Source organism: Melopsittacus undulatus, chromosome 3, assembly GCF_012275295.1.
Source record: "Melopsittacus undulatus isolate bMelUnd1 chromosome 3, bMelUnd1.mat.Z, whole genome shotgun sequence".
Lineage (NCBI taxonomy): Eukaryota > Metazoa > Chordata > Aves > Psittaciformes > Psittaculidae > Melopsittacus > Melopsittacus undulatus.
Genome location: NC_047529.1, coordinates 98,008,294 through 98,024,298, shown reverse-complemented (window position 1 = coordinate 98,024,298; position 16,005 = coordinate 98,008,294). Strand labels below are relative to the sequence as shown.

General features: G+C 38.1%; 1 protein-coding gene across 1 annotated transcript in view; it reads right to left on the bottom strand.

The window, feature by feature from the left end:
- Positions 1-15,668, bottom strand: part of TTC27 (tetratricopeptide repeat domain 27) — a 117,130-nt gene extending 101,462 nt beyond the window's left edge. The window contains exons 1-4 of the mRNA XM_005145350.3: positions 15,467-15,668; positions 12,619-12,796; positions 8,081-8,210; positions 1,944-2,084 (exon numbers count right to left, since the gene is read on the bottom strand). Coding sequence (XP_005145407.2) covers positions 1,944-2,084; positions 8,081-8,210; positions 12,619-12,796; positions 15,467-15,554 — 537 coding nt within the window. The 5' untranslated portion in view covers positions 15,555-15,668. The remainder of the gene's footprint in view (positions 1-1,943; positions 2,085-8,080; positions 8,211-12,618; positions 12,797-15,466) is intronic.
- Between the last annotated feature and the right edge of the window lie 337 nt (positions 15,669-16,005).

The window sequence follows — 16,005 nt, the reverse complement described above, 5'->3', positions numbered from 1 at the left end:
GCTGTGTACAGAAAACATAAGTTCCCCAGCATATTCTATCCCTTTCTAGCTGCATCAGGTGGAAATGCAGGGAAAAGCGAACTGATTATGTAATGGTCTAGTCTCTAAATTACGTAGAAAATTGTCACCTGTGAACATAGGCCTCTACACAGGCCCTAATGATTACTAGTTAATCTACTATTGTTATCACACCAGTAATTTTCTATGAAACAGATATTTGATTGCTTCTAAGAGGTACCTATCTTCTGAACTTTTCATACAGGTATGCTTACATCAGACTGACCTAAGGGCTGTACAGTATTCAAGCATAAACATCCAAACCAATCACATGTAGTTGACCAACATCCCTAGAAAGGAACCATCAAAAAGAATAGCAGCTTCTATTTCAAAAATCAATGAAAGATGACTTTTGATATCAAGCTGAACAGAGTAAAAGCACACAAACAACAGACTTCATGAAAAAGACCAGATCCTGACAGTTCATCACTTATTTAGTAACATAAAAGCAATTTAAATTAGTTTCTAATTACTTCAGTTTCGCTTTATATAGTATTCATTTTCCCACACAACTGATTATTCAGCTTAATGAAATTATTTCCTGAAGTTTGACACTCAGAAATGTTAGAATTGGAAACTTATAAAGTTTCAGGCAAGCCAGATAAGCTCTGTACAATATTCTGTCAGCAATGTCACCTTTTTGGGAGACAAGTTAATTTTTGGATTATTTTTAAGCATTTAATCTTCCGTGTAAAAATTTGTAATAAAAAAGGGCTTTATCAATGCTTCAGGTAATATATTTCAGAGTAGTTCACACTGCTTTAAATTTATTTGCACTAACAATGCAAAAGTATTAAAAGACTTCATTAGAATCAAACTGAAACAAAAAAGAATGGCAATCTTTAATTGGTACATTGACCTGTTGATGAAAGCAGTTTTTATCAGTTGTCCACTTTAAAATACTATCCAAACTTAATGTAACACAAGTAATTGAACCTCCGCTAGGTAGAAGGTGGCCTCCTATTATGTCAATCTGAGGGCAGGCAGCAAGGGAATTCTCTGTACCAGGTACATTTTCTGCCTTCCTGACTGCCCCAATTGCTGAAATTCAACAGCACTCATCTGTGAATAACAGGGAAAACGATGGAAGATCTTGGCTTCCCGAAATGCAGCACAGCCGACATCTCCTACACAGTTTAATTCATTACTCAAACAAAGACCCAGCTGTGAAGCGATGTTGTCAGCCAAGCATACAGAGAGTCCATGTGTCATCCTGATCTCCAGCCAAATTCTGCTCAATTGGAATGTAATAAACAGGCATTGCTGCTGTTCGAAGTCCCCCAGTTCCAGAATCCTGCTACCTACCAGCCTGCTGCTAAACTACAAGGCAACTAGAGACTAAAGCCCTCTCATGGAAAGGTCCATCATATCATCTCATTTTTAATGTTCAAGCACAATAGAGAATTAAGGTGGCCTCCACATGGATGCCTACAGAAGAGGTAGAGGATAAAGACAAACAAGAGTATACTTCCTTGCCATCTGGAACTCATGGCTTAGAACTCATACAGTAATGGTTAAAAGTATCCCAAAGCTTGTTAAAAAAGGACATAATACAGGTATGCTACAACACTGGGCATTCTCTCTCCCCTCCCCCAAATGTCACAAAGTATGTGTCTTAAAGTTGCTTCCTATTAAATTTTCTAATTTTTCGAGGTAATGAAGGTATCATTCTTCTCTCTTGGGGAAGACAAGATCTATTTTCTCAATAGATTACCCTTAAGAAAAAAATACCTGTGTTTAATTGTAAGCACTTTTGACCTGTTTCTTAGAAGAAAAAAACCTAAGGGCTGCAGGAAAAAAAAAAAAGGAATTATACTGATTAAAAGAATGAGAGAAGCAGTTAATGAGTAGCTGGCAGTTACAATCATTAGTCACATATTTCTCACCTGAAGAGATGCAAGTTTGTGTCTTGAATTCACAAGGATTATCCTGGCTATAAGCAGCAAAATAGGATGAGAAGTCAAGGTATAGACTGCTTCACCATCTAGAACCAGCATCTTCAGAATAGCCGCATGCAGCATTTTTGGCTGAAAGAATAAAGGACAAAAATACTAGGTTCAGGAAACATAAGCAAGTCTATGAACAAGTCACGTAATACAGAATTAGAAAAAAATAACTGCTCATGTATTTAAGGAAGAATTCTGGTCAAAACATTGGGGAAAAAAATTGCCATCTCTTGGAGACTGAACCTTTTCCCAAGTCATGGTGAATTCTGCCTTACATCTTGTGGTCCTGACACACCATATCAAAAACATCTGGAAGACTCTGATTTCCTCCTATCTGAAATGTCTACATCCAGTTAACACTATTCCTAAACACATTCCAGTAACATCCTTCCCATGATTTACAGAGAAAAGCTTCTGGTAAATCCATGCCATTCAATTTTTAATCACAGAAATAATTCATTAAATTAAACCTACAGTACTCAAATACACTAGGTATTCTTCCAGTCATGTCAAGACGCATTATCTTCATTCCCCAGAGGGAGTTTCATGTCAGAGTGGCATCAGGGCAGCAATATCAGAGGCATTCTTCCCTCTGTCAAAAAAACCAGAAATAACTCTCCCTGGTTTGGATTCTTTCCTGTATAATGTTCCTTATAGCATTTTTATTTTTTTTACTTAATGTGCTTGAGGTGGCTCTCCAGGAAATCTGCCTCTGTGGTGACTGTCATCCAACAGTCACATATTCTTCTCTCACTTTTAATGTGATGAAAGCATTTAAGCAGTTTATCTTCAGGAACAGGGAGACATCAGTTCAGCAGTTTATTCCTAGTTCTCATATGACAGGTTTCCTTTGCAAACTAAAAGAAGTAGTGCTTTTGTTTTCAGTTGGTATGAAAGGGGCAAGAAAAAGGAAAGAGGAGAAGGTTAAATGACAGCTTGCATTTAAGTCCCATGCCTGAGGAAGTTCGCCATTCAGTCTACAAAACCAGGACAGAAGTTATTTGAATCACATTACAGCTTTTTAAGCTGAATGAATAATGTAATTCCTAAATTACTTGAAACTGTTTGCAATACCTTTACCAACAGATTACACTGAAGACAGAAGTTGTAAGCCACATTACTCCCCTAATTCACCTTTCAATAACACGTCTGCAACACTTTTTTTTCCCCAATTTGCTTAAGTTTGTTAGTTATTTATCTTGCATTAACATTACAAATACTTTTACTTTGTAGATAATGACTAGGGACTTTGTTTACTCACAGTGGAATCTTGCATGACATCACTGCAGTCATTTCAGTTCCACTGTGGAAAACAAAGTTTACAATAGTCTGAGAAACCACTTAAGAATAAAGAAAACAAACTGCCAAGTATATCAGATCCCTCTCACCTCTACTGATTCAGAAAGGAACCACCTAACCAACATCTGTACTCTGACCTTGAGAGGGAAAGTCGGCATTCAGTTCTTCTAAAAATTCAGTTTTAGAATACACACATGCCATTGCACACCTAATATAATTCTCAGTTTAACATGAACTTTTTTCCCTCTCTGCTCTGTTTTGATTCTATAATCAACATAGCACTTAAAATACTCGGTGGGAACGCAAAGCTATAAGTTTTCTTATAGAACCATTTTCTAAAACAGCCTTGCTATACTAATCTACACTTGTTTAAGCACTGTAACAAACAAACTCACATTTCGAATCCTTTCACTGGAAAAAGCTCAGTCCAACTAATGTAACATTGCAAGGGTTGTAATGAGGGTGGGAGGAGAAGAGATGATGACATGTCACAGCCTTGACAATAAGCCAAGTCTCAGATCCAAAGAACTGCTATCCTATTTAAACAAATCCATGTTCTTTCCATTAAGAAAATCCCACACAGGAAAGCATACATCCTTTCTTTTAGCTGAGAAAGCCTAAACCAGCATTCATTCTTATAGCTTCTGCTCTAAGATCGCATTATCAGTGCGGAATTCTAACAATAGAATTTACTGCCCTAAGGTAGACTTTAAAGATGAAAGAACAGCTACATTTAAGAGCTAGACACTTAAGCATTTATAGCTGCAAGAGCTGAAAGGTTAGGAATCAAGTTCATAAAAATCCCTAAAGCATTGACTAAGAGTAAAAAGCAATTTTGACCTTGCCTTGTACCCAAACACTTAAATATCCAAAGTTCTGAAGCTATCTCATACAGCTCAAAAATACCACATCTCTCAAAACAGCCATAACCCATACCTTGCTAACATGTTCTTGACCTTGTAAACCTGGGTTAGATTGTTGAGTCTTACCTTTTTTCATCAGACTTGACATCAAAACATGCGATTATCTTATATAGGAATAATTTTCTTAAAACACAGAAACATATAATAGATAATTACTGTATGAACATAGGATGAGAAATCTCTAAAGTAATCATCCAATTTGTTGTATCTGCAGGTGGTTCCTTTTAAATAAATACGGACAAATAAAGCTTAATTCATTCTAAATATATAATTTTTAATCTCTGGTTATGTATTCAACTCCCAAATACTAAATTAATGGCTACTGTCATGTACTGTTTGTTAGTTACTACTAAAACCCCGAATCAACTGCAAGCTGAACAAGACTCTTGGCTATTTCAGTTTTCACAGTACTTCAAATGTATTTCCCAGCACAACTGTTACCACCTGAGGAACAATGAAAATCAGAAAAAAGCTTCTGCCATTCACATTCAATAGCTCTGAGAATAGAGAGTAGAATTTTAGTTTAGGGGCTTCATGCCCTTTTCTTGCTAACAACAGTGACTAGAGGCCACATGAGCATTTGGTATGCTTTTATTTTTGTATCAGGAACTGTTCTGAACTTGCCTTCCTAACATTTCATCAGCGTTTTCCTCAGTCTTGGGAATCCTTCCCCTAAATCCAAAAAGGTAAGTGAAGACATACACAGAGGTAGAAAAAGCCAAACTAAAGCTTTGTGAAGACCTGATTAAACAATTGGCAGGGGAAGGAAAGCCTTATACACCAGGCTTCTTAGATTTTAAAGAGTACAAAGACTACTGCACAACAATTTGTCATTTGGCAAAGCTAAGGTGTTGTATTTTCCAGAATAATGGAGAATGTACCAAGGTTACTAGGCAAAGGTTTGCTCCTTTGGAACACAATTCACTCTTTATTCTAGATTTCAGGGGATAAAAAAAAATTGGTTTGTTTGTAAATGCTTCTCTCTTTGACTTTCTGCAAAAAAGGCAAGATTGCAGTGGAGGCTCCAGTTTCACGACCCAAACCAGCAACAGGTAACCCACGCTGAGCCAACTTGCAGTCTCAAGATAATAAAGGTGAGCTAGCACACACAAGTTTTCCCTGAGAGTGCTACAGGTAGAAGTACTTGGCTATGATGCTCTTGGTACATAGTCCCTACAAGGTTACAAAGGAATCTCCCTTCTTTTCTATATTCATAACAAGGGAATGTCAGGCCAGACTGTAGGCTACTTTAGCATATTAACCCTGCTTAAAAGACTGTGCCACCCACATTCAGCCTTTATCATCCATCCTTATATTCCCCACAAGAGGCAGAAATTTGCAAAATGTTCAAAGCCTGTATCTTGCTGGTCACTGGTACTCAAGCAGTACAGTCAGCCTAAAATTCAACTCTTTTCTTTGTGGCTAGTTTATGTTACTAGAAGCCAAGCATCTGAGTCTGGAAAAATGAATTCCCAACATACTGAATTAACATGGATAAGGAATCACATTGAATTTGAGACAGTAGTACTACACAGTGTATCAGTATTTTTCATATGAAATATAAACATGGCTATTAATATCAATATTTCATTGCTATATTTCAATGTGTGGTAATATTTCAGTTGCTTCCAGCAAAAGGATCAAATGCATAAAAGAAGCAGTAATGCAAGTATAAGAAAAAAGAATTATTCAAATGCATTCCAAAACTCATTATTTGGAATCAACCTGGAAGTTACTAAAGTCTAGCAAGAGCGGATAATTCCAGTAAATGTATTGGAAGATTCCTAACAGTTAGTTGCATGTATTACCAATTAACATATGGGAATCTTCTTCCAGATGAAGCTTCTCACTGTTACCAAATATATCACATTGTAAATATGAAATCAGATAATGAACAATGCAAGCATCTTGTCTGCACAATATTCTTAGTCACTGGTGGTCTTAACTAGTCCTACTACACAGCTTTGTACAGTTCATCTACTGAAAATACTAAGCTGAATTGTATAAGCTAATACACAGAAACTATGAAACTTAAGGCAGAATAAATACACACTAACTTCAACAGTTCTTTACGTTTTATGGCACATGCAAAGAATCAGTGACAGTTTATTATTCCCCTAATGCCACCTCTGGGTAAACAAACATCTTCCAATGCACTACATCTATGGTCACAGCAGAAACATCACAGAAACTAAACAGGAAACTTATTCCATTATTTAACAGTTATTAGTATCTCATCCTTACGTTAAGACAGACAATAAATGGGACGGTTAATAGAACTATGAACATTGTGGTTTACAGGTCTGTGAACTCTTGTCAATGACAGCAATTCTACGACTACCATCTTGTGCTGCAGCCTCTTTGTTACGACTTCAGCTTGTGCATATACACAAACGTACATTAGGGTTCTTTAGTAAACAGAACCCACATATTATAAGAACATTTTAATATTACAGTTCACCAGTCTTAAAGATTATAAACAAATTATAAGAATGGGAAAAAAAAGTTTGTAACTTTTTATTATTATTGTATATAAAGAAAATTGAACTAATTTTCCCCTCAGAAATAGAATACTTTAATATTTCTGCTAACTCATTTCACACCCTAGAAGGTTTAGCAGTCTTGGTTTCCATTGTTACTTATCTAGTCACCAGAACGTAAGATTTGAATTTCTAGTATCAAAAATTTAGCAAAAAAATAAGCCTATATACACACCATGTTAGCTCTAAAATATAAACCAAATTGATAAACATCTATTTAAAAAGAGGAAGAGATACTGTATCTGAATTAGTTATGTAGAAATACAATCTTGCAAACCAGCCTAGGGTAGGACTTTATGAATTACTGCATTCTCGGAAAAACATGCCACAGTAATGCAATGCAGAGCTGATGGTTTTATGTGAAACTTTTCACATACTCAAACTTCCCCTTATTCTACAGTTCACAGCATTTACACTGCTCATGTTCCATACCTTATTCAGTGAAATTCTAAATTTAAACTCATGTAGACTAAGCACTAGCATCAGTTCTTCCCTGACACACTGCTGTAATTTTACCATATTTTTTACCATATTTACCACTATTTCACCACAGCTTTAATTCCATGAGAAAAAATGATGCTCTAGAAGCTGTGCTGAACCACAGGTACAGGAGAATTACTAGACAGCATGCTATTAATGAGAAACAATTGGCACATCTCACTTAAAATAAATGATGGTGTTCATTAGTTATTTACATTGAAAAGTGCCAGAGTAAACAGAACTAACAGTCCTCAGTTTCATCTCTTACATTCCCCTCCTTTTCCAAAAGCTCTATTTGAGCTTACATTTTTGTACTAATACTCCTACAATTCACCTTACATCATCCATGAGCCTAACAGAATACTGAACATCCAAATCTACTGTTCTCTTAGTATCTGACAGATTGCTGTTTGCAAGATATGCAGCTTCTACTTTAGCATAAGGGGGACACACATTTCTAAGCCATTTATAAAGATCTTTCTTTGATTCCAGTCAAGAACACATCCATAAATAAATTAAAAAATAAATAAATTAGAAGTTTATTGGCTACAAATGCCCTTCAGGTAAATGCTTCCACACAATAAGTATCTTCCCCATGCAAAACATCTCCAGCAGAAAATGTCTTCAGTAGAGAAACAGAGTAACTACTGTTAGGACCCTGCTTATAAAACCCATACAGCTGAAGATGCTTGCAATGGCAGCCAAAAGGATCAGTCATCAAGGCAATTCTAGCACTGCACCTCACAGATGTGACTTCTCTGACACATTAATGCATTACAGTTATTTGTGAAAAGCAGTGATCATAAAAGGACAGCTTATTAAAATCCACATATACCTCAGAGAATTTCTGTAACAACGCAGGTGGCAAAAAGTCATGACGCTTTAACTGAACAGGAGGCCCAGTCCAATTGCTTTGAATAAAGAGCTGCAAACTGCCCACACCAAGTAGAAATATCAGCCTCTGCCTGCAATATAGATAAGGAAAGCAATTAGCAACACATTAGATTTTTAATTAAGGCTAAGATCTGATTAATTCTTGTACTAACTAAAAACACCCAGCCTTAAAAAAAAAAAAACCAAAACAAAAACAAACCACAAAACCAACCAAAAAACCCTCTATTACTAGGAATATACAACAGCTCATAATATTTTAAAGATGGAATTATGAGACTCTTTTTCACTCTTGAAACTAAATACAGCAAAATTTTTCTTATTTAAGACTAAACTCCTCTAACATTATGATGATATTATTTCTTTATGCACATACAGAAACAAATAACCTATGCCTGCAGAAGGCAGGGCACAATCCCTCAGAATTTAATCATCCATTTAAAAGGTGTAGATTTATAGGAGACTTGAACAAATTTCCAATTCGTTTTATAATTTCTTGATAACTTAAAACCTTACTGTGTTATCATCAGTCATGCACCGACAAGGGCGCTGACACATCTATAATGTGCTCCGGTGTACAAAAAGTTAACTGTGTTGGTGAAAAATTGGTATGTTAAGGAGCATTGCTGAACTGGAATAACTTAGTCTTCCCCCCTTCCTCCCCCTCCCTGTAAAACAGAGAATTAAAGATGCAAGAGTGCTCCAAATGAGGGGGGGGGGAAAGGATGAAGTGTTATACAAGCCCACAAAAAAAAAAAAAACAAGTAGGAAAGACACACAAACAAGCAGCTGGTTGGAAAGAATGTGACAAAAGATGTACAACAATAAGAACGCAGAAATGGGGAAGGCTTGGCTGAAAAGAAAGTCAGTTCCAAGGTCCAATCCCCACAAATGCTAGCCTCTATTGCTTATCCCAGCCTCCCCTTGCCTATCCCTACCCCACACCTCTTTTTTCCAAGAAAAAATTTTATTCTGCCTCTGTGACTGCCTTCACACTTACAATGCAGACGTGCAAATGCTCACCCCCTCAAAGGCTGCCTAAAAGCAACAGGGACTGTGGCTAGTGTCTAACTCACTATGGTAACCTACTTGGTTTAATTTATTTCTTATATTCCCCTATACGTCTATCCATCTATCTTGTTATTCCTTCTATGTGAATGGGGGGTTTGCTGGCTTATTTTTAAGGACTGTTTACACCAAGTCCAGTATTTGTGATAATGATGTCAAAGCAGATGCTCACATACACCCTACTGTAACAGTCATATTGCTACACCTAATCTTGCTCAAATTCAAAGCAAAAAATAATAGAGCATTTGTATTTGGCAAAACAATAGATTTATATATAATGCCAGAATTTACAAACAAGAGTGAGAAACAGGCTATGCTTAAGATGTCATACAGTTACCTCTCTGGGAAACATTTATTTTCTTTTTAGCAAAGTAAAAAAATTACAAAAGAGAAACCAAAACAAAATTGGACACTGAACGGTCAACTTCTATACACCAATGCAAGCTGAGAAACAGTAAGAATTTCTCCATTTTTTGTTTTTCAATATATATGGAACACCAGTTAACCAACCATCACATGCCCCCATCTTACCAATCAGTGGTCAGGCTGGGAAATCATAGCAAGCTTTATTGTATGGATTTGTTTTGGAAAGTTTGGTATTCGTTTCTGTGTTGAATAAGGTAAAAGCAGTAAATGCACAGCCAATAAAAAAAGTGTTAGTGCTCATTTTTTTTTGTTCCTTTAGCTTCTAGAATCAAACATAAAGATCTTTTGAAACAAGTTCAGAAAAAAAACTAAAAAGGCATTCTCCCTCTATATGGTTAACACATATACTATTGTTTCATCCTCTATAATTTGCTGGTTAAAAATTTAGCTGCAAGGCTACATTTTCTGTAGAAGATAATGTTAACCATTGAAACAAGTAGCAATAGCAGGGAAAGCTAAAAAAAATATCTCCTATTTAACAATGTTTGCTTTGAGACTTTTTGTAACTTTTTAAGCCATCAAGTTTAAAAGTGCCATAGTGCAAAATGTCTGGGCTGGGAAGAAGGGAAGCAGTTAAATGATAGGAAAAGTTGCAGCAGATTTTAAAATACTGCTAAATATTTTCCTCCTAGAGTTACAGATTTGAAAGTGGAAAAAGTTACAGGCTATGTCCAAAGAAATTACAATCTAGATCCGAATTTTTTAGCTATTTTGCCCTCAAGCTGCCCAGTTTTAACTTCAGAAATAGAACTCCTTAAGAGTTCTTTTAAAACTATTATAGAACTGAACTTCATACTGTGGTTATATTGTGCTAAAAGATTAACATTATCTAACTTTCTGGTTCTGATTTAATTCAACTCCCACTGAGTTTTTTAGTTTCCATGATTACATCTTTCATTTCAGGCAACAAAAGCATATATTTGAACTTACACTGTCTACTAAAAGTTACAAGAAAACCAATGTCTTTGTGAATTTTCTGAGCTAGAACTCAGAGGTTTACTGCAATAACTCTGAATCATTCAGTATAAAAAGAAAATGACACTATACCCATATACACAAAAACATTTTCACCATAGGCAATGGAAGGTCAGAATGCAAAGTTGCATTAATTCCTGCCATAAGACAGTCACAGGGCATAGGGTCTGTAAGTGGGAAAAATAACTATGTAACACATTTTAACCTAGAAAGTCATTGGAAACTAACAAACATGGTACAGATTCCAGTGCTATAAGCAGTGCCTATCTAAAATAGGAAATGATCTTTCAGTGTAAGTTTTTCTATCAAGTCACAACTTCCTTCAGCACTAATTCAAAGTGTCTTACAGTATTATTAATGGAGCTTGAAAAATTCACTTGACAAAAAATGTTTCTGGCAGACACTGATATATTTTGAAGACTACATGCTTTCATTCTGAATAAAACTTCAGAAAACAAAAACTGTCTGCTTCTGAAAGGCTAAATATTGCAGATCTGCCTCTGTCTCTTCTGGTAAGGGAGCTTCTAATGCTGCCAAAAATTTCTGAGGAAACAAAAATCCTCAAAGACCAAAGACTAAAGCACAAGCACCAGAGGAACAAATTCCTTTGCTCTCTGTAGCAGGATAGCAGCAGCAGAGTCCTGTAAATGGCATACAGGTCACTAAAAGCTCATGGGAGAGCAGGAGAAGATGACACATCACCATAACAGGATAAGTAAAAAATACTACTGAATGCATTATATGGATTATGATTATCTTTCAGAAGCTGAATGGTTCATAAAGGCAGCAACATATACTTCAGACAGCAACACATATCTCAAGCAATGATTAAGATGAGGTCTGAGTCTGTTTCAAACCCTGATCAATGTTTCTTATTTGCTACATTATTCAGAATAAACTACTGCAAGATGACAGAACTTAGAAATATTTAAAAAATTCTACAGACTCTGTTACCATCTAAACTACAAATAATATTTAACATTAATAGCACAACAAAGTAATAAAAAACAAAACAAAAATCTAACAAAACCAAGAAACAATCACTTAGAGACAAAACACACAGGAGCAACCTCTGAACATTCAAATTCAAAAAAAAGGAGGGCATTGCATTATATGCCACACTAGAAAATAAGGTTTTGACACACTATGATCACTAACAAAACTCAGCTCAATATTTTAGAGGTGCCAACTATTTGTTTCTCTCTGATACTTTGGCAAAAACTCTTGGGTTTATGTTTGTCAGGTGCACTTCACCACACTTACTGGCAATAACTGACCTTCTTATTTTCTTTTTAACTTTATCTTCTCTTATCTTTTGCTTGTCTTTTGGCAAAACTTTTTCCCACCCTCACCTTTTAAAATAAAAAAAATACATATACACACAGAGTTTTCTGCTTCTACCATCCCTAGCATGATAGATTTCAGTCTGTTCATTTATGCATGAAATCGTAAATACTGAAATTAGACTCATCAACAGCATCTGCAGTACAATTTAGAGAATCTATCAGAGAAAGTCTTGTGACGCAAATGATCAATGAATAGAATCTCAGTAATACCTTACTCATTTTACATCAAGAAGAACAGAAGAATCTTACTATGAATCAGACTTGGAAACACAGGCATTGATCAGACAGTAACATTACATGATACTTTAAGTAGTAACATAAATGTTATGCAACATTACACAGAGAAAACTGTTAATAAATTGTTTGATGACACATGGCAACATGAATTTACGTTTGTTGGCTTCCTTATACCAGCAGCTTCAAAGGTTATCTATGTAAATAAAGCCAGTGTTTTCAGGAAACCCTCATATCACAATAGTATCCAGTGAAAGAAAATGTGATAATGAATAGATGTCCCAAGATACGGGGGGAACAACCCAAAAAAATATGTTTTTTCTGGTTTGAACAGAATTACATCATGTTATTCCCCCACCCCCTTAAAAAAGCCTTTTATAGAAATCAAATATGGCCTCTATTAATCTTCCATATAATAAATAATGATTTCCACCTTTCCACATTATCAACCTCTGCAGAACAGTCCAGGTATGCTAGAATCTGTTTCTCCAAGTAACTGTCGATGTTCTCCTCTGCCACAGATGATGCACTGAAAACGTTCTGGATAGCTGAATTTGAAAATAGTGCCTCATATTTCCCATCCAAAATCAATTGTAATAATGATCCACTTTCTGAAGGAAAAGAAAAATAAAGAAACAAATCAGTGTAAACTGTCTTATAAGGCCTAATCAAATCAAAACACATACTACTTCCCTTTGGAAGAATGAAACTTCATTTACAATGCAGAAGTTGTTGCACTGAAACTAAAGAAGAGGAGTAGCAGCATCACTTTATCCAAAATTTTATGGGACTTGTATTAATGTTACAGTGAAATACAAACTGCCAGTAAAACAAACTTGCACTGAAATTTCAAGGGAAATAGATGGATCGCCTTTCAAGCATGTACACTACAGTTATTGAAAACAACTTCAGTTCTCACAACACTCTTTTCTTCCTTCAAAATATTTTATGAGTGCATTCCAGTAAAGTCCTACAGATAAGACAGTAATTTCACAGACCAGAAAACCCTTCTAGGGGAAATACAACAAATAAAAATGGCTCAAAATTTGCTGGATTCAGTGAATACATTCTCATGTAAAACTGCAGAAACTACTCAGTCCTTCCTTTAAATGCTTAGAATGTACACAAAAATGGGCAATATGATTTTATCTTTATAGAAGAATTATTTTCCTACGATAAGTTTACTATCTCAATGAGAAGTCCGTATATGGAATCAGACTCTTAGGAATAACTAGCTTTAGATCTAGTGGACTGAGATCTATAAATGTTTCTCCACTGAAGCCTGTCATGACAAGCAGAATTCATGAAATACTATACACTTAGTTCCTAAGAAGCATCAAAGCCATCAGATTCTTGACCCAGGCTACAATTTTGTTTACAGAATGTATCTTTCTTCAGACATGCTATAGTGCAATCAATCCAGCAGCTGTTAGAACAATATCATGCTAAACCTGCTATTATTGAGCAAAATCAGTATCTGCCTACACAGCAGGTGCAATTCATGTAGATGTACTATGTGGTTTTAACTAGCTGATGCAATTAAAGCTGATGCTGATGAAGAGCAGCTGAGGAAATGCAGAGGTTTGCCTAGGATAGGTGCCTTAATATTAATCTGTGATGCTGGTTGGGGGCTGCACTCAGTGTTACCACAGTTACACTAATATTAGTACCAGAGCTAGCACCAAGCATTTAATCCACACAGGCAGCAACTCTGCAAGTGAATGAACCAAATATCAACCCCAAGGCCACCCAGCGAAAGCAAGTATTCCAAACTTCAGACGTACAGGACAATGGCGCACAGAACCAACTTCAATAGCAGCAATGGATGACTTGGTAAGAATGGGTGATAGACTGCGTGATAGACACATGTTCATTCTAATCTGTCTGGACCTGCTACCCAGGCTGCTGGACAAAATTTACTATTGTTCTTTACAAAAACAATCAGCTGAATGATGTAAGAGATCATTTAGATGCTAGATCATCTACCAAAAACTGTAAGCTGTACCTGGAAAGGCATATGCAAAAGAATAGTACCTGTCCTGCAGCCCCGCTGACATCATGCTCTCACAGAGAACAGAAATAACAAGAATTTTGATCAAATCTACACTTTGGGGAGACTTCCTTTCACCAAATGACAGCTTCTTTATATTGGATTATATTTGTCCATACAGGCAAGACTGTAGCTGGCAGAATAACTATTGGCTGTGAGGATATTAACAAAGAACACTGAGGTTTTCTCTTTCCAGTAACACCATAACTGTGAGCACATAAAGTCTGCATTGGGTTCTGTGTTCAGCTTCTTATAAGACACCATAAAAACTGAAGGTCACAGTCTTTAAACTTAGTTTCCAGATGATCTGTAGGAAGGGCCCATATAAGTGGTAACTAAGAATCATCACCAAGCCCACCATTTTCTCTACTGCAAGACACCTTTCAGCAACTCTCAAGTGAAAAGATAAGATACATCTGACAGGTCAGTCACATCACCTCATATTCCCAGAGAGTACGATTAAGATTAAAAAAGAAGCAGCATAAAGAAAGAGCTGAGCAGTTCTATAAAGTTCTTTTCCAAAATTCCCCAAGTGCTTGGGTACAGATAAACAAGTCTTTCAATACACTACAACCCCTAAATGTTTTAAATACCATCACTTGAGTACAACTGTATTTCTAGCGTGTCTGAAATACACAAGTACCTTTTTGTGACAAATGTTACGTTTTAAAAACTGCTGTGCTCCCGATGGAAAGCTAGGTCAGTAACAACCGAATCAAGCAACTACTTTTCATTGTTTCCTCAAGCAACATCAACCAAACACTAGTAAAATATAGAACAAGTAGTTCACAGCAGACTTTCTCCCCTCGTGTTTTGCTACAAGAGCCAGTTTCATCGAACAGCCTGGCAGCCCCTCTCTCAAAGGTCATGAGGCAGTCGGAGGGCGCACTGTCATGAACAGCCTGACTCAGGAGCTGCGGGGACCTGCTGCAGACGCAGGCTCTCCACCTGAAACCCGGTCGGACAGGCAGGTAGCCGCCAAAAGACTCTGAGGAGAGCCACGCCGCGGGGGCTGCTCCTCCAGGCTGACGAGCCCAGAGCGCCGGCAGAAAGAGCGGGTGGAAAAGGGACACAACCGCCCCCGGAGCGGGCGCGGATGAAGGGAGCCGCAGCCACTACGCCAGCTTTAGCCTGCGGCTGAAGGAGACACTGGTGGTTCCGGACACCCACAGCGACGGCCACACACAACGTCCGAGCACCTCCTCCGAGCCGGGCCGAGACCTCCCCTCACCTGCCGCCGCGATTTCACCCTGTTTCCACTCCAGGGACTCGGCCGCGCTGAGGAAGCCCCTCAGCAAGGCGGTCTCCAAGGCGAACATGGTCCCGTCGCCGCCACCTCGCTCCGCTCTCCGCGCTGACAGGCGCTGCCGACGCTCCCTCAACCCATGTGTGGGAACCTGCCCCTGGGAGCCGCCATGACACCGCTGCCGTGCACGCCGGGAGCACGCGACGCAACGCGCGCAGGCGCAGTGGCCCTGCCGGCACGCCAGTCCGTGCTCGAGCCCAGCCCACGCGGGACAGGCGGGATGAGGGGCGAGGGGGCGGGGGCCGCGTGCCTTGAGGGGCGGTGTTGTGAGGGGAGGGGAGGGGAGAACGCGAGCCCTCCGGCCCGCCCCTGCCCGGCGGCGCGGGCAGGGCAGGATGCGGTGAGGGGATGGCTGGTGCCGCAGGAGCTGGACCTGGCCCTAAGGCCACGACGTGTGGGACGAGAGGGCAGGCGCGGGCACGCGTACGGGCACACAGGCAACCGGTTGCTGCCTGTACCTTGCC